The sequence below is a fragment of the Coffea arabica genome, chromosome 1c (assembly GCF_036785885.1).
Source record: "Coffea arabica cultivar ET-39 chromosome 1c, Coffea Arabica ET-39 HiFi, whole genome shotgun sequence".
Taxonomy (NCBI): domain Eukaryota; kingdom Viridiplantae; phylum Streptophyta; class Magnoliopsida; order Gentianales; family Rubiaceae; genus Coffea; species Coffea arabica.
In genome coordinates this window covers 53394901-53417004 of record NC_092310.1, presented here as the reverse complement: position 1 = coordinate 53417004, position 22104 = coordinate 53394901, and the positions used below count along the sequence as shown (strand labels likewise).

At 38.6% G+C, this 22104-nt stretch overlaps 2 protein-coding genes and 1 pseudogene across 2 annotated transcripts; 2 read left to right on the top strand and 1 right to left on the bottom strand.

Moving 5' to 3' along the window:
• Positions 1-1121: 1121 nt before the first annotated feature.
• Positions 1122-8842, top strand: LOC113728478 (kinesin-like protein KIN-5D). The gene is made up of 23 exons (XM_027252882.2): positions 1122-1418; positions 1785-2034; positions 2128-2257; positions 2532-2687; positions 2799-3275; positions 3485-3582; positions 3671-3827; positions 3968-4037; positions 4202-4278; positions 4365-4418; positions 4507-4587; positions 4683-4794; positions 5453-5539; positions 5639-5814; positions 5895-6056; positions 6137-6244; positions 6356-6514; positions 6611-6694; positions 7326-7531; positions 7640-7741; positions 7825-7934; positions 8041-8192; positions 8321-8842. The coding sequence occupies exons 2-23, from the start codon at positions 1850-1852 to the stop codon at positions 8540-8542; spliced, it is 3165 nt and encodes a 1054-aa protein (XP_027108683.1). The 5' UTR covers positions 1122-1418; positions 1785-1849; the 3' UTR covers positions 8543-8842.
• Positions 8843-10257: 1415 nt separating this feature from the next.
• LOC140036188 (uncharacterized) lies at positions 10258-15719 on the bottom strand. The gene is made up of 3 exons (XM_072077491.1): positions 15204-15719; positions 10656-14894; positions 10258-10366 (listed from the first exon to the last, which is right to left on the bottom strand). Exon 2 carries the CDS (start codon positions 14864-14866, stop codon positions 10691-10693), a length of 4176 nt encoding a protein of 1391 aa, XP_071933592.1. The 5' UTR covers positions 14867-14894; positions 15204-15719; the 3' UTR covers positions 10258-10366; positions 10656-10690.
• A 1610-nt stretch (positions 15720-17329) lies between these two features.
• LOC113727637 (putative respiratory burst oxidase homolog protein H) lies at positions 17330-21710 on the top strand (annotated as a pseudogene).
• Positions 21711-22104: the final 394 nt, after the last annotated feature.

Below are 22104 nucleotides of genomic sequence, written 5' to 3'. Positions count from 1 at the left end.
CGAATGTTGAAGTTCCTGTGCTTTTAAAAATTGGAACTTTTTAACTTATAAAAACTATATATATATGATTAAAGGATTGTAGGCTATTGTTCCTCGCTCATTTGGAACGATTTGTTTGATGCCCGTTACATTCTAACACTAAAGTCCATAAGTTTATAAAAAGTTATACAAATCCCCATTTTGTAATGCTAGACGGATGATTATAATCAAGAGAATATTTTTAAAAGAAAACAATTCATGACTGATCGAAGTCATGCGATAAGAGTACAAAGAGAAAAAAGGAATCTGCTATTAAAAATTTAAAATGACCATCCACTCTAAAAACCTATAAAATTTTTAACTCTCTACAGTAGAAATTTAACATTTTGTAGAAAAATATAACACTACTATTCCAATTTTATTGTGTAGCTTTACCATACCAAATAAAAGAACTCCTAAACTAAGAATGGGATTAAGGTCCATTTTGGGGAGGAGGAGGGGGAGGGAGGGCAGGCGTGGTGCGTAACTCCGTGTTTGGATTGTAAATTATTTGAGATAATTTTATGAAAAAGTACTGTAGCATCTTTTTTTGATATGATGTATGTGAGATAAAAAAATGATTGAAAAATGTATTGATGATGTAAATAAATGTAATGTGTGTAAATAAAGTGAAATAACACACAATCCAAACACAGGCGATGTAGAAAATTTCACGGTAGAAAAAACGAAGAAGATGATGATTAATTAGCCATGGAAGAAAAGGGCAGAAAATTGTCACGTTCATGGATTGAGTGATCTTCGTTCGCGGACGCATGGATGGCAAGTGTCGTAATAAATGAGAAACCCGTGACCTGCTGTTTACCCCGCAAAGTCCTCTACCCTCCTCATTTTCCGTTTTTAATTTTAAATTTGTTTCTTCCATTTTATAACGGTCAAAAATTTATATCCAAACTGGCCACTAACGCCGTCATTGTCATCCTTCAAATCTTCTTCGACCTCCGCGGCTGCGCCTTGAAACCATAAAAAAATTACTCAACCAAGGGTAAGAAATTTCGAACGCTCCGTAACGGCCATATTTTGAGCTTCGTTCCAAGTCCACTCTCTCTCTCTCTCCCTGTACCTCTCGCTGTCTCCCACACACACTCCCACACTCAGCTCTCAGCTCTCTCTCTCTCTCTCTCTCTCTCACCATATTTTTATTTATTTAACCTTAAGAATCAGCTAATCCATAAAAACTTCACTCCCACTCTATCTATCTATCATCGCTCTCAACATAATATTGACTGTCCTTCTACTTTCTCTCTCTAAAACTCGCACACAATTGCCATCGGGCTGCTCCCGTATACGAGATATAGAGATACGTAGATACACATACTAGATTATAGTGGTAACATTTATCCGGCAATTGAAGCTGTCAGCGGCCGGCATTTGGCTTCGTGGTAAGTTTTAGACGATGCAGCATTATCCTCGTACATACATATACACACACACACACACACACTCATCCGCGAGAATCGCATAAATATTCTCGTGTATAATTGGCTTGATTCCTCTGTTTTTATCGCTTGTTTTATTTTTTTGACTGTTTTTTGGCCACCCATCGGATATCCGATCTTTGAATTTGCGGTTGTCATTTCTTATGGTCATTTCTTCTTCTTTTTTTTTCCTCTTTGAGCAAAACTTTGTCGTTTTTTATTGTTGTATTTTTTGAGAAATGCGAGAATTTGTGCGCTGGATTTGAATTTGAGTTGACCCGGCTGGTTGATTTGAAGCTTACTGGTGGTTTTGATGAGTTGTTAATACAGAGATTGTCAATACACAAAAGGAAAGAAGATCTCGTTGGTGATTTGAAGAGCGAAGTTCAGTAACAATGGAATCACAACAACATAGAAGAGGAGGAGCCGGCGGAGGCAATGGCTTCGCATCGGTTTCACCATCCCAAACGCCGAAGTCGAGTGATAAGGCGGCGAGAGATCTACGATCGGGCGAGGGGAGTATGAGTGGGAAGCATGATAAGGATAAAGGCGTCAATGTACAGGTCATTGTCCGGTGCAGGTGAGTTTTGCTGAATTGATCACAGGCATTCTCTTGGGGGCGTTTAATCTAAGTCAATTGTTATACAAAGATTTGATTGTGAATTTTTTGCAGGCCGCTGAGTGATGAAGAGACGAGATTGCACACGCCGGTCGTGATATCTTGCAATGAGAACAGAAGAGAAGTGTGTGCTGTCCAGAACATAGCTAATAAGCAAATTGATAGAACGTTTGCTTTTGATAAGGTTTGGCTTTTCTCAGACTTGATGATTGATACTTATTCTGTTAGCACAGAAATGAAGAATTATCAGCAGCTGAAAACAAATGAAAAATGAAAAAAAAAGTAAAGAAAAGATAGAGACGTGATCAATTGTATCTTAGAATAGAGAATAGAGAGTGAGCTTACACCGAAATTAAATCAATATAGAGCTGGAAGAACTATTCATTTCCTTGGAATTTCCGGTATTATTGCATTTTTTATATGAGGCAAAAAATATGATTTGGTATAATGTTGTTCAGGTCTTTGGCCCGACATCCCAGCAAAAGGACTTGTATGATCAGGCTGTTTGGCCTATTGTCTTTGAAGTTTTAGAGGGCTATAACTGCACGATTTTTGCCTATGGGCAGACTGGAACAGGGAAAACTTATACGATGGAGGGAGGAGGAAGGAAAAAGGTATGTCTTTCTCTCTTTTTTGGCTTAGGAACTTGTACGTATGCTTTAGTATGTTAATGCAGCTTCCCTTTCTTATTCTTGTAATAAATGGTTGATTTTTCACCCCTTTAGAATGGGGAATTTCCTAGTGATGCAGGTGTAATTCCAAGAGCTGTCAAGCAAATATTTGACATTTTAGAAACTCAGCATGCTGAGTACAATATGAAGGTGACTTTTTTAGAGCTCTACAATGAAGAGATAACAGATCTCTTGGCTCCTGAGGAAGCCCCAAAATTCTTGGATGATAAATCAAAGAAACCAATAGCACTTATGGAGGACGGTAAAGGTGGAGTTTTCGTGAGAGGCTTGGAGGAGGAAATTGTTTGTACTGCAAATGAGATATATAAGATATTAGAGAAAGGTTCTGCTAAAAGGCGTACAGCTGAAACCCTTCTCAACAAACAGAGCAGCCGTTCTCACTCTATATTTTCTATAACTATTCACATAAAGGAATGCACACCTGAAGGGGAGGAAATGATTAAATGCGGGAAACTGAATCTTGTTGACTTGGCTGGTTCTGAGAATATCTCCCGTTCTGGTGCTAGAGAGGTGAGAGACATGTCGCAAATTGTATCAATGCTTAATTTTTCTGCATATGTCTGTGTTCATACATTTACATGTGAAAAGAAGGATAATAGGTTTGGCTGGAACTTGATCTAAGTGTCACCAGATAGTGCTTTCACAACTTTCGTGCGGGGAGAAAACTTGAAGGTGACATTGCATGTTCTGAATTGGCTTGATAACCCTTAATTCCGCAGGGAAGAGCAAGGGAAGCGGGTGAAATCAACAAAAGTTTGCTTACTCTTGGTCGGGTGATAAATGCTTTGGTGGAACACTCTGGTCATATACCATACAGGTACTGTTCCCATTATGTTAACCAGTCAAAGAGATTGCATGGGTTTGGGGAATTAATGGTCAACCAACTATATCACTATGGGTGTCAGGGATAGCAAACTAACAAGATTACTGAGAGATTCTTTGGGAGGAAAAACAAAGACATGTGTGATTGCCACTGTATCACCCTCCATTCACTGCCTGGAAGAGACGCTCAACACTTTAGATTACGCTCATAGAGCCAAAAACATAAAGAACAAACCAGAGGTCAGTCTTCTGTTAACCATTCTTTCGTCATTACATGTAGTGATTTCCTTCTATGTTTCTCCTATTGTGTTCCTTCATAGGATTTGTGACTGTCTTCATTTATATCCTGTTAAAAAATGTTGGTTTGCTTGCGATTTCAGATTAATCAGAAGATGATGAAATCTGCAATGATTAAAGATCTATACTCTGAAATTGACAGACTGAAGCAAGGTTTGTTGATTGCTCTGTCTATGTCTGTTCATGCAAGTGCGTCGTGTACACTTCCATAAATACAGATATCTTTTGGTTTACAGACTGGTTAAGCACATTAGATAATTTTGCACATGATGTGACAATATTACGTTGAATCTATTTAACAATCTTATGTTCATCAGAGGTGTATGCTGCTAGAGAAAAGAACGGGATTTATATACCAAAAGATCGTTATCTGCAGGATGAAGCCGAGAAAAAGGTCGCAATCTGGTCATTTGGTCTGACGATGACATGTATTACCTGAAAATTTCCCCTGAAAATTATTAATTTTGTATCTAATTTCAGGCAATGGCTGAGAAGATAGAACGCATGGAGCTTGATGTGGAATCCAGGGACAAGGTATGCTTGAGAAATGAATCTTTAACCTTGTCTTTTCTTGTTGCCACTTGCAACACTTGATTGATTACACTATATGCTTTTTGAGCAGCAATTTGTGGAGCTTCAGGAACTTTACAAATCTCAACAGCTATTGACAGCAGAGTTAAGCGACAAACTTGACAAAACTGAGGTAAAATTAATTTATTTTGTTGCACTCATAATAGTTCGTCGTGCTTTCCCCTCTTTTGCTCATGATGTCACAACTATATTTTTGTTGTGCTCCAGAAAATGCTGCAGGAAACTGAGCATGCTTTGGCTGATCTGGAGGAACGGTTTAGACAAGCTAATGCCACAATAAAAGAAAAGGAGTATCTGATAGCCAATCTTCTGAAGTCTGGTGAGGCCAATGTTCACCACAGTTTAAAGTTGTTCACATATAGTCCTAAATGCTAATGTTGCTGCATAAATAATGCATCTATTATTATTTTCCTGTTACTTAGGCTGCCAAGTCATTCTAATAACTTTTTTCAATTTATGATTTTTTGTTGCATCTGATCTGCTAGCCTGCAATGCTTTCCTGTCTCCTAAGCAATTTTCCTTCTTATTTGACTCTAATATTCAGTAATATCTAGGTCAGATCTGTGATGTTATATACATGGGCCATTTCATAATTTTTGCTTGTGTAACTTGCCTTGGTAAATGGGAAACAGAAAGGAGTGATAAAGGCCCACAATGAGCTGAATTTTTTTTTTGATAGACATAATTAAGTTTTTCCAGTTTGACTGGTGATATGAGGTCCCTTTACTTTCAATATTTTTGTCTGTTTACTTGTGCAACTTGCCTTTGGTTAAATGGGAAACGCAAAAGAGTGACAGAGGCCCACAATGAGCTGAATTTTTTTTGCTAGACACGATTAAGTTTTTGAATTTCTCTGCTTGCTTTTTCTCACCTTATGTCCTAATAACAACTATCCATCATGTAAAAAAAATCCTTCTATAATCCATCAAGACATTATTAGAACAGTTTTCTGACATCATGTGGTCTTCTTCTACCAGAGAAAGCACTTATGGAGCGGGCGTTTGATCTTCGAACAGAACTGGAGAATGCTGCATCAGATGTCTCCAATTTGTTTGCTAAGATTGGTTTGTATGCTAAGCTTAGTGATCTAAACAGAATAGGGATGTATTATGCCTAAAACCATGCAGTTTAATGTTGTTATTCATGCATAATTGCTTATCCAGAGCACAAGGACAAAATAGAAGATGGAAACAGAATTCTTGTCCAGAAGTTCCAATCACAGCTAACGCAACAGCTTGACATCTTGCATAAAACTGTGGCAGCTTCAGCCACACAACAAGAGCAACAATTAAAGGATATGGAAGAAGATATGCAGTCTTTTGTATCCACAAAGACAGAGGTATTGTATACATGAAATAGCATAAGCTTGCATCTGCACAGATTGTTTGTCAATACATTCACGTCTCTCTTGTGTGCTAGGCTACTGAAGAGCTCCGAAGCCGCCTCGAGAAGTTGAAAACCATGTATGGTTCTGGTATAGAATCTCTTAACAGTTTAGCTGGGGAACTTGATGGGAATTCACAGTCAACTTTTGGACATCTAAATTCTCAGGTCTCTGAGCATTCATCTTCTCTGACTAAGGTGAGTATCTCTTGACATTGAATGCTACAATCATGATGTGCCTCTGTATCTTTTGCTTGATCAATGTTCAAAAAATGCAGCTTTTCAATAGCATTGCTTCAGAGGCTGATAAACTGCTGAATGATCTTCAAAATAGTCTTCACGGTCAGGAGAGCAAACTAATTGCATTTGCACAGCAGCAACGTGAGGTTGGCATTTGCTTAAGAAACTAAAGAAACATGCTTGGCCTGATAACTTTCCATTCTCTGATCTAATTTGAGAGAAACAGCTAATGTTACTCACATTGACATCTTCTGCAGGCTCATCAAAGAGCTGTCACGACAACAAGGTCAATTGCTCAAATAACTGTCAACTTTTTCAAAACTTTGGATGCGCATGTTTCACAATTAGGCCAAATTGTAGAAGAATCACAGACAGTCAATGATAAACAATTATCTGATCTAGAAAAGAAGTTTGAGGTGATTTGACCTTTTTCCCACTTGAACCTAGTTTCTGCTTTAAGTTGTGGCCTTGCTTTAAGTTTGATTCTGTTTTGGTTTCTTCCTTCAATGTAGGAGTGTGCTGCCAATGAAGAAAGGCAGCTCTTAGAAAAAGTGGCAGAGCTGCTTGCTAGTTCAAATGTCAGGAAGAAACAACTGGTATGAGCTCATAGACTAACACATCAGAAGGCAATCTGTTCTTGTTCTGCTTCAATAAATTATGATAATGCAGATACATAAACAATCTTTACCTGCCTATGGAAGTAGAAGAATAAAAGTTTTTTCTTTTGGACTTTTTTCTGAAACTTTGAATCCTCTATTGTGAAAGTAAGAGCTTCACAAACTGTTACAACTGAATCATCAATACGGGAAAAGTAGTCAAATTAGATGAACCAATACTAGTGATGTTGAACAACATCAAAATTGTAGTGCAGTTTGGTAGGTTTAAGAACAAGTGATGTCATTGCTTTTCTGGTAGCACATTCATTTTCATTTGTTACTTCTATTCTCTGGCCAAATATTTGGACTTTTCCCTATATGCTTATGGCTCTTGCCAAATTTTTGAGTTGCTCATCCAAAAGAGTGTGATAATTCCATTCTCCATCAAACCTCTAGCTAGGGCATGTCAAATTGACCATTTTTCTTCTTCAAATGATGAGCTACTTCTGGATCACAGGTGGTGATGTAAAGTGTAAATTGCGGGTGGTGGCTCTGAAATAGTGTTTTTCATTTCGTTGATTCTGTGGTACAACTTTCAAATTCTTATAGAGTTTCATTTCCTATGTACTAGGTGCAAACAGCAGTTAATGGCCTCCGCCAGAGTGCAGCCACTAGAACTGATCGATTACAACAGGAGATGTCGACAATGCAAGTTGCAACTGCATCTGTTGAAGCAGAATGGACAAATTACATGGAGCAGGCTGAATCCCAGTATATTGAGGATAATGGTGCTGTGGAAAGTGGGAAAAAGGAAATGGAAGTGGTTCTTCAGAACTGGTATTGGTTGCTGCCTATATTTCTTCTATGCATTATCAAACTTGCTATGGCTTTTGAAGTCTGAATTCTCCTCTAAGTGTCTCTCGTGAAATTAATTTACTTTTGCAGCTTGCAAAAGGCAAAATTGGGTGCACAACAGTGGAGTGATGCCCAAAAATCCTTGTTCAATTTAGAGAAGAGGAACGTGGATTCTGTCGACAGCATAGTGAGGTTAATACCCAACAAGGTGCTTCTCTAGTGGTTGAAAATGATTATGAATACTCATGTCAAGTAACCTTTTGTATTTCCCATAGGGGAGGAATGGATGCCAATCAATCTTTACGTGCACGGTTTTCTTCAGCCGTGTCATCCGCCCTTGAAGATGCTGATGTCGCAAGCAGGAATCTCCTTTCTTCTATTGACCGTAAGTCCATCCCATGAATTACATATGACAATCGAAACTACTTCAGCATTGGTATATAATCTTGTTTTCCAAAAGGGCTCATAATTTACTGAACAAATCCTTGCAGATTCACTGCAACTTGACAACGACGCATGTGGTAATCTTGATTCACTGATTGTTCCTTGCTGCGGTGAGCTGAGGGAACTGAAGTGTGGACATCACCACAAAATTGCGGAAATCACAGAAAATGCAGGAAAATGTCTTCTAGAAGAATACTTGGTAAGAAAATTGAAATTTGTCAGATATAAGCTATAGAAATATTGCAGAAACTGTCTTATGAAAATATACCTCATCTTCACAGCACTCAAGTGTTTCACAATGGTTGGTTTTTTTTTAAATTATCATAGGTCGATCAACCATCCAGCGCTGCTACGCCAAGAAGGAGGGCGTACAATCTTCCAAGTATTGCTTCCATTGAGGAACTCAGAACCCCTGCTTTTGAAGAATTATTGAAGTCCTTTTGGGATGCAAAAACATCAAAGCAAGCAAATGGAGATGTAAAGCAGCATATAGTTGAAGCTGCCTCTCCCTTGAAAGATTCTAGAGTTCCCCTCACTGCTATTAATTAAATTGAAGAGGGACTTAGATTCTTCTATTGGTAGCGTAGTAGACAATATAGCACTGTACAGGACATAGCATCAGTGTGTAGGGTTAGTTACCAACCTATTTGTTGATTGTTATATCATCAATTCGTTTCTATGGCGGCGGTTTATAGTCCGCTAGCAGCAGATTACCTCATATCTTCAATTTATATTTTACTTTAGGGTCAGGGATTGGCGATGGAGTTTCAGTCCTTGAAATTCCTTGAGCAAGGATAATAGAGACGAGTGATTTTGCATTTTTCGGATGATTGAATGAGCTCTTCTACCCCTCTCTGTAAGGTGCGTCATGTCGTTTTAGTTGCATTATACTATCACAGTGAGCTCTCTTGATGATTGATCGATCATATATATATGATTGTCATATCATATGCTTCATGCTATATTAAATAATATATTCGCCTAGTTACGAATATTATTTTTTAATTTACAGACACACTTTTCCTTGAGAGAAATTTCCTAAATTTTCTTGAGGAATAATATTTTGAGTTGGAAGGAAATTGTCTGAAAAAGGGTTGTACAAATTTCCGGTGCAATGCTTAGGAAACTCTTCATTTTTTTCTTTTCCTCAAACAATATAGTGTTAAACTAATGAAAGTAAAGAATAGAAAAAGGAAATTTCTTATTTATCACGAGTGGAAGGATATTCCGTACCCTACAAATCAGAAAAGAAATTTTGTTCATAAGCAAAAGGTACTTTATTTAAGCAAAAGGAAATTAACACCACTTTTGGTACCATTTACTACTGCCTTGCAATTTGTCTTTCCCTTTTTACTCATCACTTGTGTTTTTGTTTCTTTTTTTTTTTTTTGAATTGATAATGGGGTGAAAAAAAAAATTCTACCTTTTTAATGAAAAAGAATAACACCACTTTTACTACTGCCTTGCAATTTGTCTTTCCCAAATTTCCTCACCAACTGTATTTTGTTTCCGTTTCTTTTTTTTTTCTAATTGATGATAAAACGAAGTTATTTTCTATGGTAACCTCAAGAATTTTTTTTTTTGTGTTGCACGGCCTTGAATTTGTTTCCGTTTTTCCTCTTCACTTCGTTTTACTTCTCTTTCACATTTTTCTTGTATCTCGCACCGCCATTTAACTGCGGTTTTCGTACTTTTGTTTGTTGTATCTTTGGATCTAAATTTAACACGTGCGGTGCTCAAAGGGTTGCAGCTTTGTTTGACTGCTAGGCAAAATCTTCCCCACAAACCCCATGCAGCTAACTCTAAAGAGTTGCCAGGCATGCAACAACAGTTGTTTGGAGTTGGACAAACTTTAAGGAGATGACATTATCAAAACTGAAAAACCAAAAGAAGGGGAAAAAGAAAAAAATTCGGTGTGCTGGGCTCCCTTGAGGCCTTGCTAGACTAAACATCAGATCTGTAAGGCAAAAAAAAAAAAATTTCATGTGATTAAGATAAGAAGGCATAACAAAATAAGGTACCCATAACAGTATGGGCACTTGGAAGATACAAGATCTCTCAGCTAATTCTATCTATGTACAAGAAGCCATAATCCACAGACGTGGAGCTTCAACTGATAGTGATCGGAGAAATGAAAGGCTAACTAAGTCTGACCTGATAGTATGGAAAAGAAAAGGGAAGAAAAAGGAAAGAACTAGGACAGAGCACAAGGTGAATTACCTATGGTAATTGTTCTTCGACTTCATCAAGATTACTATTCTACGTTTTGTAACCTAAAATGAATTTACATTTGAATTATCTCAACTTCAGCATACAGCTTGAAGGGCTTCAACTCAATCCCGTGACAACACCTGTGTGGGCGAGAGCTGTAGCCTGCATGTTTATAGTAATTCACATAATCAAAGGATCCAAATGAATGGTTAAAGAACTAGCACCTACTTCTAAGAATCAGGATGTGAATTTAGTAGTAGAAAGATGTGATTTCTAATGGAAATCAGTAATTTATGAGATAACAATCTTTATAAACAACTTATGGCATAATAAACCAAGAAATTGCCTCTTTTGAGCAGTTACTCATCATAGAACCTTATCCTATCAGCCCAAACCTTTACTGGTTATCACAATTTTAAAGTGAATTGCAGGAATGAACTTTCCAAGTTACCTTATTGTAACTCAGAGTAAGACTGAGCTCAACAGTTAAGCTGGTGGCTCTCGGCCGAATATTTCATCGTCAAAATCTTCATTAGTAGAATTCTCCTGACATAGCAAATTGTTCTCTTGAAGAGGATTCAGGCCAAGAGAGTCCCAAACCAGTGGAGTAGAACCGCTGTGGTCAGCACCTTGTTCAGTTCCGTGACAAGTCTCAACATTCTCCTCCACATTATCCATAGCATCATAGTATGTAATCTCTGGCTTTTTATCATCATCCGTGCATGACGGTTCAATATTTAGATCAGAGCTCAAATCAAAACCACTTTGTTCTCCCGGCCCATGAAAAGCAACAGTCACAGACCCTTGCTCTGATGGCTCATTTGCTTCTTTTCTTTGCCTCTTCCATTTCTTAGTCGATGATGTCCCGTCATCCTCAAAATCCTCTTCTTCTCTTTCTCTGTGCAAATACACCCACAGTTTCCTCTCTCCATCAAATTGCACACAAGGATCACGCTCATAATGTAGCCGGTCCAGTGCTCCACTAACCACTTGATTAACTTGAGCATCAGAAACATCTTCCACAATATACTGTGAGTCTCTGATCAGTGTGCAAACATCTGCCCTTGTCCCAATGCTTCCTGGCAATCTAGCAGCTGCATCTCTTACAAGACAGAGAATAGTAACATGGGGAGGACGATCACGTTTTAGCATAAAATGATCCCTGGCCTTCGATGTTGGCTTGCCACCACATCTTCTCAAGGGGGCAACGATTGATTTTTTACCATCAATAGCTGTATAAGCAAAGGCTCTGTCTGGAATTGAATACCTAAGTACCTCCTCTTTACGGAAATAAGATCTTACTTCTTCACAACTTGGGCTGATAGTGGTGAGACTCTTCTGAGCTCTCAGGTCCTTGAACCGTTCTTTCTCATCTAAATTGAACTGCATCAGTGTCAATGGTGGGGCCGGTAAACTTCCTATTTGTTGCAGTGTCTCCTGACCATTTTTCAGCCAATTAGCAAAAGAATCGACTAACTTGACAAGCATCTTGTGAGGAAGACCCCAGGCATCTGGAGATGTCACCTCCTCGACAGCCTCATTATCAGATGGACTGTGATTCACAGGACCAATCCAGGACCAACTTTTGTTTGTCTTTTCATAGACAACAAGTGATTTCCAACCTTTAGCTCCCAAAGGTGCTGTTTTGGATGAAAATATTTTCAGAACACCTCGGACCAAATCCTGAAGTGGTTCTTGAGTTTCAAGAATACAGGGATCTCCAGGATTGGATCTAACACGGTTAACAATTTCCTGAACAGTGAGAGAAGGAACGTTCAGTTGTGAAGAAGCTGCAAGCTTACTGACATCCAAGTCTGCCTGTGGATGATTTCCATTGGAGCTATCCTGCCTTATATCTTGGTCCTCGTTGACAATTGCGGCACCCTCAGTCTGATCAAGATGCTTTCCAACCTCTAAAGAGTCCTCTGGAATCTGAGTAATCATTGCCATGCGAACTGCTGAAAGAAGATGAATGACTGAGAATGAAAAGCCGGTATGAACCGTGGGTGTAATTGGAGTGAAATGCTTTTTCTGCGGTTTAATATCTGGCTCGACATCTTCTACTTCCATCTCTGTATTAGGTACTTCATTGATTCCCTTTTCCAACATAACAGTGTCCTCCCCCAATTTCTTTTTCCCCCGCTTCTTTGAGGAATCAGCATCATCCATTTGCAATTGACTATCATAGGGGAAATAACTTGTATTTTCTCTCTCATCCAGGTAAGTCACATCATCCTTCACTTTCCGTTTCTTAGCATTAGAGTTGCATCCTATCAATTGAATATCAGATTTTTCATGATGATTACCAGCATATGTTTCATTCACTTGAGCTTTTTTCCCCAACCTGGCAGAGACCTTGGCATGCCCTGCCAACGACTTAATCAGAAGGGAATCATCATCCTCCTCAAGATCATTATCTTGCAGAAAATTTGACTGGGGAACGCCGTAGTCCCTGTACAATTCTCCTTTCCTCCTCCTCTCCAAATGTGGTGACTTAAAGATGGGAATGTGCAATCTTTCGCTCTGATCTTCTTGGATATGGTCATTCCTTCCCAACTTGTACATTTGCTGCCAATCATCCTCACCAGTTAGTTGACCAGATCCAGAGAAATAATTCCTGCCCAAATCTCTAATATAAGGATTAACTTGACCAATATCATGCATCTTGCCTTTCTGCTCAGCTCTCCAGTTGTGGTTCCCATTTTTAATCATCCGTAGATGTTCACCAGAATCAGACATCTGTCTTGTGGAGTGGGATGATCCATCAAGAGTCCAGATCCCATCTTTTGCATCCTTCTTAAAAAGTTTTGACTTCTTCGAATTTCGGCCCACTTTTAGATCAGAAATACCACTAGGGTAAGCCCACTTGCTCCTCATCAGGGGATTATCATCCTCATCTTCATCAATCTGCTCAGATGAATCAGATTCAGTATCATCCTTCTTAGCAAAATCCCTGACACCTTTAAACTTTGCCATACCTCGCCCACCATTTTGCATAGAACTTGATCTGACTCTTTCCTGCAATGGCTTTGGCTGATACTCGGAATCAATAAATCGATTATCAACTCCAAGCTCAGGAGAGTCCCTACCCATTTTCCACTTCTTGCTTTTTCCATTCCAATCTCCATACTTGTATGATTGCTCAGCAGAGAAAGGTCCTCCCTGTCCTGTACCAAGCCAAAAGGGTTCCTTCCCATCTAACATTTCCGTGTGACTTCCTTTCAGTAACAAATTTGGTATTCGACCCTTTCCATATATCATCTGATCTTCAGAACCATGATGCAGAAAATTTCCAACATTCTTGACCTTTTTCCCAAGATCATAGGGAATCCTAGCATTAAGTGGCTTTGAAGTTAAAACCTTGATGTCTGATAATTGATTGACAGTGTTGTTCCTGCCATACAAATGCAAATTGTTCTTAGGTAATCCCATAAAATTGTCAGTATACTCTTCAACTCTCAAAGGTTCATCATGTCTTTTCCCCATTTTGAAAGTCCCTCCTTTGCTTGATACCCCAGCCCGAGAGAAATTCTGATCTCTGTGCACAGACACTTCATACATTGATTCATTTTCATAATCATCAGCTTCCATTTGATCCCTACTGTGGAATGCTGCCCCAGGATCAAACCCTGCCACTCGATAATGGTGAGAAAGAGGCAGAGCTGGACCATAAGGCCCAGATTTTAGATCCATCCCGTGGTGGGCCAAAGAAAAGCCACCTGGTAGTTCTTTTGCCATTGCAGATTTAGACCCCCCTAACTTGAGATTTCCCTTTTTATTCTGCTTCCCAGCCTTTGGTGGTTCTAAAGCCAGTTGCCTGCCATGAGATGGGAAATCCGAAGCCGAAGCAATGCCATATCCAGACTGTCGGGCAAGTTTCTGCCCAAGCTTTCGATCCTTGGCCAGTTTGCCCCATGTACCATCTCCTGACTCCTCCATCTCAGACGAGTCACTTTTTAATTCCTCCATCTTGTCATACATCAAGCTATTTTGGCTCTTCATTATGTTCAGAACTTGAAGCTTTTCCTCAATGCTATACCCTTTGCAATTCAACCAAGCGTCTTTCATTTGACAAAGATTGCTCACCATTGCATTCTGATGCTTCCGCAAGAGATGGTAATGCTGCCTTCTCTGAAAGAAATTCAAACCCTGCCGATACAAAGCCACCCTCGGCTCAGACAACCCTCCCTTCAACATGTCAAACAACTTATCAATAGGACTTCCAAAATGCAAATTACACCCAGTAAGGAGCTCCATTAAAGTCCGCATAAAAGTCTCTTGGTCCATGTCAGGTAAATACTGAGTAAGACTGTATCTTTCTTCCTCACTCAAGACCTCGTTCCACACATCCATATTCAACACATCATGCAGCCCGGAAAGATCATACAACTCAACTGGAATGCTGCAGGTTTGATCACCAACCTGGCAAAACTCCTCCCCAGCTTCACCAAATTCAAGTAAATCAATGTCATCCGAGCCAGCCCCAGAATCACAGTCATCAAAATCATCATCTTCATCATCATCATCAGAATCAACAGCACTCAAGTTTCGCCTCTGAAACTCCTCATCCTCACTTGACAACATAGTGTTAGTATCTCTACTATGTGGCGAAAACTCTGAATCAAATCTCGAAACCTTAAAGTTATTCTTCTCAATCGCCATTCAATACCACCAGCATGCACATAAGCCCCTACCAAATTTAAAAAAATACAAAACTCAAAAAATTAGAACTTTCTCAACTAAACCATCACCCAGCTACAAAAAATGCATAGCAACATTAATTTCCCAAAAAAAAAAAATTTAAACCGAAAAAATAAAAGCAACCCACGTTCTAATTCACAAAACCCGTGTCAAGAAACCCAAAAACAATCCAAATACTAAAACATATTCCAAACCAATAAAAGAAAATTCCAATCTTTTTTCAACCAACGAGCAGGAATGAACATAAAAACAACGATAGATAAATGAAGAAGAAGGTGAGATTGGATCAAACTCATACCTGAGATGTCGTTGATGGACTCGAGGCCAGGCCAACAGGAAAAAAAAAAGAGAATTATGATAAGAAGAAAGCAGGAGAAGCGAGGCGAGAGAGATTTTTTTTTGGAGAGAACAAAATATAATAAGAGTGGGAACCCTAGAGAAGAAGAAAGAGAAAGGGACGGAGAGGGTGGGGAAGGGAAGGGGAGTGGGTATGTTATGGTGTGAGCGGGTGTAGAGTGGGACGACAGGGAAGAGCAAGAAGAAGACGGGTGTGTGGACTGGGCCGAGCCGTCCGATTGGGGAGCAAAGTGAAAAGACTGAAAAGGGCATGAAAGACAGTGGGGAAGGAGGGAAGGGGAAGTGGGAGACGTGTTTCTTTTACACTTTGCAGAAGGTCTTGGGGGTAAAGAGAAAGAGAAGGAAAAAAGAGGTGTTTTCGTGAGGAGGTAGTGTGTGTAGTGTGTGTAGAGAAGGTGGGAGAGAACTGAGAAGAGAAGGGAGCGGGAAAGAGAGAGCGCGGTTTAGTTTCTGCAGGGAAGAAATTCTAATTGAGACCGTTGCTTTGGTGGGGCCTAAGAAATTGTAAGACTAAATGAATTAGCATTTTTTAATAAAAACTTTGACATCGTTTTCTTGGAAAAATGTACTAAAGTATGGAAGTTTTTGTTTTGATTAAGGTTGTAAAAATATTTATCTTCATGATGGTGGAAGAACAAAAAAAACACATGAGAAATAACAAAGAGTGCAAACTTTTATGAAAAGAAGAAATTGGTCTACCTCTTTTTATTGTTTACCCTTTTCCTATATTCTATCTGGAAAAAATTTTCATGTTTCTTATTTAAACTAGGTTTTTATTTTTACGACAAAGATTTCTTCATTCATATTTTCCTTCTAATATCAATTTCATTTTGAGTTTTAAACTTTAAATACTATATTTCAACAAGTCTAGTTTTTGTTTTCTTTTTTTCCTTTTTTTTGAAACGAATTACAAATCTACCTATTGCCCCAAGCTTTTGTAAAATGATGAGTTTCTTAAAGTTAGTTTTTCGAGTCTGGTTGGGTTGTAAATTATTTGTCAAAATTTATTTGCTTACATCATCATTACAATTTTCAACACACCTTTTTATCTTCCCAATTACCTTTTTATCTCACATACATCACATCACAAAAAGTGCTATAGTAAAAATATCTCTAATAATTTACAATCCAAATAGATGATGACTAAATCTTAGGCTTTTCAACAATCCAAATTTTAAAAATGAAAGTCTCTAGAAATTACCAATAAATGACTTCAATATCAATGGTTCGATATAGTTAAACTCAATATATTTTTTTTTTCTATTTTGTAATGAATATGGTTATGTTAACTTACATCCGAAATGGAATCTCAGATTGTGTATTATTATTTTTTTTCCGAAACATTTAAGAAGATGTTATCAGGGACATGACTTGTCTATATTGTGAATTGAAATCCAAAGAATTTGAAAGTGGAAGCACTGTACACAATTATTTACCGAAAATGTACATCAAAGGCCTGTAAATTAAAATTTCATATTTTTACCTGAAAAAAAAAAGACATTTTCAAGAAATCCCTGTTGTAGCTAGTGTCCTCATGACCTCCCCATCTATTACTGCAACATATAATCAAATTTTGCGAGTAATTTTACATTTTGGCAACCATTGTTTGGAAATGAAAAAGAGGCCAAGGAATTCTAACCCCTAAACTTCTTGTAGAATGATTAGAAAGTTTGCCCAAAATGTCCAAAACAGACATTGTTATTTTTCTGGCAAGAACTTATTGCATCTAATGTTTTTCAACAATTTCTGATTGCATTTTCATGCCTGTAAAATAATTGGTGCAGGGGCTTGGAAAATATTCATTTTTTTTTTTGTAACTAATGACATATGTCGATCCATCTCATCGTACCAAGTCAATTATATGTCGTGGGTACAAGATGTTAATCACTAGTTCTGGACAAATCAATGGTGGAGATGAGAGAAATTGTTTGGCCAAATGCGTCTACACATTTCCCATAACATTTTCTGAGCTGGTCTTCTCAAGGGAAAGCTGAATGCCTGACAGCCAAGTTTTCAACTGAAATAACTAATTTTAGCTTTGCCACCTTTGCAACCGGATGCCTCTCCATCTGATTCCTTCTTGATTTCCTCCATCGTTACATGTCTCCTGCAACCATATATTCAGATTCTACAGCTCCCTATGAAGTTGAAAAAAAAAAAGATATGGGACCAATCGACCGCACAGAATTGGCTAAAGGGGGATCGGCAAAATGGATTCTTGAGAGCATTGAAATTGATAGTATTGCTGATGTGCCGGATGATGATGGTGATCAGCCAGGCTCCATACCGAAAAACACAAATCAAACATCTTTTGAGAGGCAAATAAGCAATTTGAGGAAGAGAAATGGAGTTCCTGGCAACAACTCCCCCATTTTGACAAGGACACAATCAGGTGCTGCTAGAGGGCTTAATGGCTTACGATTCCTCGACAGGATTAACACAGGGAAGGAAATGGATGCATGGAAAGCAATCGAGAGACGTTTCTATCAGAATGGGGTTAATGGGAGGATTTTTAGAGACAAATTTGGGGTGTGCATTGGTATTTAATTTTTCTTAAACATCTCTTCTTGTTAAGCTGATTTTGTGCTAGTTCGAGGATGAAAGCCAAGATTACATATTTTGCATTTTCCTTGTTAAAGGGATGGCAGCAGAGAGTAAGGAATTTGCGGGTGAATTGTTTGATACGTTGGCCAGGCGGAGGATGATCAACCCCGAAAATGGTATAGTCAAGGAGGAACTAAGAAAATTTTGGGATGATATCACAAATCCAGACCTTGACGCACGGCTACATATATTTTTTGAAATGTAAGACAGTTTTGAGGTTCTCAAAGCAGGAAACATAAGGGATGTTAAGAAAAATAACAATAACACTTGCCAATGATTAGATGTGGCCTTTTTATTGCAGGTGTGACAAGAATGGCGATGGCAGGCTATCAGAAGATGAGGTCAAAGAGGTAACAAGTTAACATGTACCAAAATGTTTTTATCTTTATGCAAATTCATCCTTTCTCATGGATCAAACTGCTTCATATCTTGTGGAAAAGATTCTAGTAATGAGTGCCTCAGCAAATAAGTTGTCCAACTTTAAGACTCATGCTGCAACGTATGCTGCTCTAATCATGGAAGAGCTCGATCCTGACCACACGGGATACATAGAGGTTAGGACGTAAAAAAAAAAACCAAAACCTCTTCTTCATCTTCTTCTCCTTGTTTCTCTTGTCCACTTCATTGCCTCTGTCTCACGGCGAATATAAACAGATGTGGCAACTGGAAACTTTACTAAAAGGGATGGTGAGCTCAGAAGATGGTAAAGATATTTCGAAGAGGACGCTAATTCTGGCGAAGACCATGATTCCCAAAAGATATAGAACTCGAGTCAGCAAATTTGTCCTAAAAATCTCGGGGAAAATACATGAGAACTGGCGGAGAATATGGATGGTCACGTTGTGGTTGAGTGTGAATTTGGCACTCTTTGCTTATAAATTTCATGAATATAGAAAAAAACCGACATTCCAAGTCTTGGGATATTGTGTCTGCATGGCTAAGGGTGCTGCTGAGACTCTGAAGTTTAACATGGCTCTGATACTCCTTCCAGTATGCAGGAGAACTCTTACAACGCTACGGGAAACATTCCTTGGTACTGTGATCCCCTTCGATGACAATATCAATTTCCACAAATTGATTGCTCTAGCAATTGCAGTAGGAACCTTTGTCCATGTAGTGTTTCATTTGAGTTGCAATTTGGTGAGATTATCAAGTTGTCCAAGTGATACATTCAACGATATATATGGAAGTGTCTTTAACTACCACCAACCTACTTATTTTGAGCTTACGCTTAGTACCCCTGGCGCAACCGGAATTATGATGGTGTTTATGATGACTTTCTCCTTCACGCTAGCGTTGCATTCATTCAGGCGCAATGTTGTAAAACTGCCACATCCATTCGACAAATTGGCAGGGTTCAATTCCTTCTGGTATGCGCATCATCTACTGGCCATTGTCTACATCCTCTTGATCTTACACGGCTACTTCTTGATCTTCTCTAACGAATGGTATCGAAAGACGGTATGCTGATTTTCCCTTATTTACTAATTCCTGAACACTTTTTCTGACGGAGGTAGACGAATGAGAGTCAGAAGAACATATATAGCTTCCAGTAGTGGTACGGTACATTCGCATGGTTTCTGTAATTCAATGTTTAATGATTAAAGAATGGTTTTCAGAGATATAAGTTTTGATAATGCGAGAGATAAAAAAGTTTCCAATTCATTCTCAACTCAGCAAGGTCGTAATTACATTTTGATGAATTTCACTTGTAAGGATGACCGTTCCACTTTGCACCGAAAACAGATTTAGTTCCCCCATCAAATATCTCATTTTAACCCTATTGATCTGCTGAAAATGCAATCTCCAGTAGTAAATTTCTGCATGAGGCTAAATATAAACCAATATTCTCATCAAACAATGTTCTAGTTAAAACCTCTCATAGGTGCGGAATTATGTATGATGTCCTTATGGTGCAGACATGGATGTATCTTGCTGTCCCAATGTTCATATATGCCAGCGAAAGAATTCTCACAATGTATGATCACAAGTACCAGGTGGACATAGAGAAGGTTGGTCTTCCTTGTTCCATTAGTTTCCTTCAAATTCACAAGAATAAGTTTAATTCACTAATGCATCCCGTATGCAGGCTGTTATATATACAGGAAATGTTCTAGCACTATACATGAGCAAACCTGTAGGATTCAAGTACAAAAGTGGGATGTACCTTTTTGTCAAATGTCCTGATATATCACCTTTTGAGTGGTAAAGCAAGCAGGAATTTTTCAATGATCTTCCATCCAGCCCAAGCAATAGATAACATGATTTATCATTTATCTCTTTCAGGCATCCATTCTCCATCACATCTGCACCTGATGATCCCTATCTCAGTGTCCACATACGTGCACTGGGAGACTGGACTACGGAGCTCAAAAATACATTTGAGAAGGTAATACTTATTCCTTTTTCCTCACCGTTTATTTATTCTGAATCGAGTTCAGGTGATCTGATCCCATCAAACCATCTACGAGATCTCCTGTTTAGAAAAATTGGTTAAGTTTTTTGCAACTCAAAGTACAGTCGGCAAATTTTCACCGGCAACACAAACATTGAACCTCTTTTTCAGCCACAGGGTCACAGGATCAGTTGATCGGTCCTTGTGCTCTACTTTCTCATTTCAAGAATGGCAGAAGCATACATAGACCCTTCTTTCTCAATCGTCTGTTTTTACATCTCATTTTCCTTCTCTCTTTATTCTGAGGCACTCGTGCGCAGGCCTGTGAACCTCAAGATGCACAAGCTAAAACGGGAAGCCTTGTAAGATTGGAAACAAGGGCGCGTTCTGGTACTCCTCAGCAATCACAAGCAGGGTGAGCATGTAAATGCCCGTCAGTAATCTTAAGATTGCTCAAATATGTCACCTCTAATATTATGTTTATATTAAGTATAGGTTCCCAACGATCTTGATCAAAGGACCTTATGGAGCACCTGCACAAAATTACAAGAAATATGACACACTTCTTCTCATTGGACTGGGGATTGGAGCGACACCATTCATCAGCATTATAAAAGACATTCTACATAATAGAGCTGAATTAGTAAGTATCAAGCTCCTGAATCTTTGATTAAATTTTCTCAAGAATGAGAGGACAATCATACTGGATGAACATATGAAACAAAAATAAACTATTGCAGGACCTTGCAGATGACTTACTAGCAAGAAAGAAAGGTCCTAAAAGAGCCTACTTTTACTGGTTAACACGCGAGCAAGGATCTTTTGAATGGTTCAAAGGAGTCATGGATGACTTAGCAGAGTATGATGATCATGTAAGTCATATAGAAACTAAAAAAGATCATAATTATCCAGTTCCCTTTTCTTAAGATTGCTTGAACTGAACTCTTTCTTCAGCATGTCATAGAAATGCATAACTACTTGACTAGTGTATATGAAGAAGGAGATGCTCGATCAGCATTAATCTCAATGGTTCAGTCACTGCTGCATGCCAAGAATGGTGTTGATGTTGTCTCAGAAAGTCGGGTATTCACGTCCAAACACATAATTTCCACAAAGCTTTTCCCGCAATAAACTTAATGTTGGTTTCTGACACAATATATTGACAGATTAAGACGCATTTTGCAAGACCAAACTGGAGGAAAGTGTTCACTGATTTGGCAACTCAAAATCCATCCGCACGGATTGGTAAGTTGATGTCATCCATTTCCTTCCACCTGATGATTCCAGCTTTGTCAGGGCTTAAAGATTGTTCTCATTGCCAAATGATGGATTGTTGCAGGAGTCTTCTACTGTGGAAGTTCAGCACTTACAAAGACACTCAAACAACTATGCCATAAACTGAGCTTAGAAACGACAACACGCTTCCATTTTCACAAGGAAAACTTCTAGAGAAATTTTGTAGTCTTATTATATATTTTTTTCTGAATGGGCATGTCCAATGGCGTACCATACTGTATCATATTGTATGCATCTTTTTTTTTCTTTTTTTTTTTTCACGATGCAGAAGACGTATATAGATGCAGAACTTAGTTAGGCAGTCAAATTGATTTTGGTTGAGTTTTTTTTTTTTTTAGTTTTTATTAAGCCTTTGCCATGTTGCAGATTTGATGGTAGTAGCTCTCCTACGGGCATCCGCCCTCAGGCAATGGATTGCAAAGGCTTTCAAGTTTTAAATTTTAATCATAATCACTCCATTGAACTTTCGGTCTCTGTTTCCACTCCAAGTAGAATTAGGCATACCCAACAACCCCAATGAAACTATGAAAACCATCCACAATCCTCA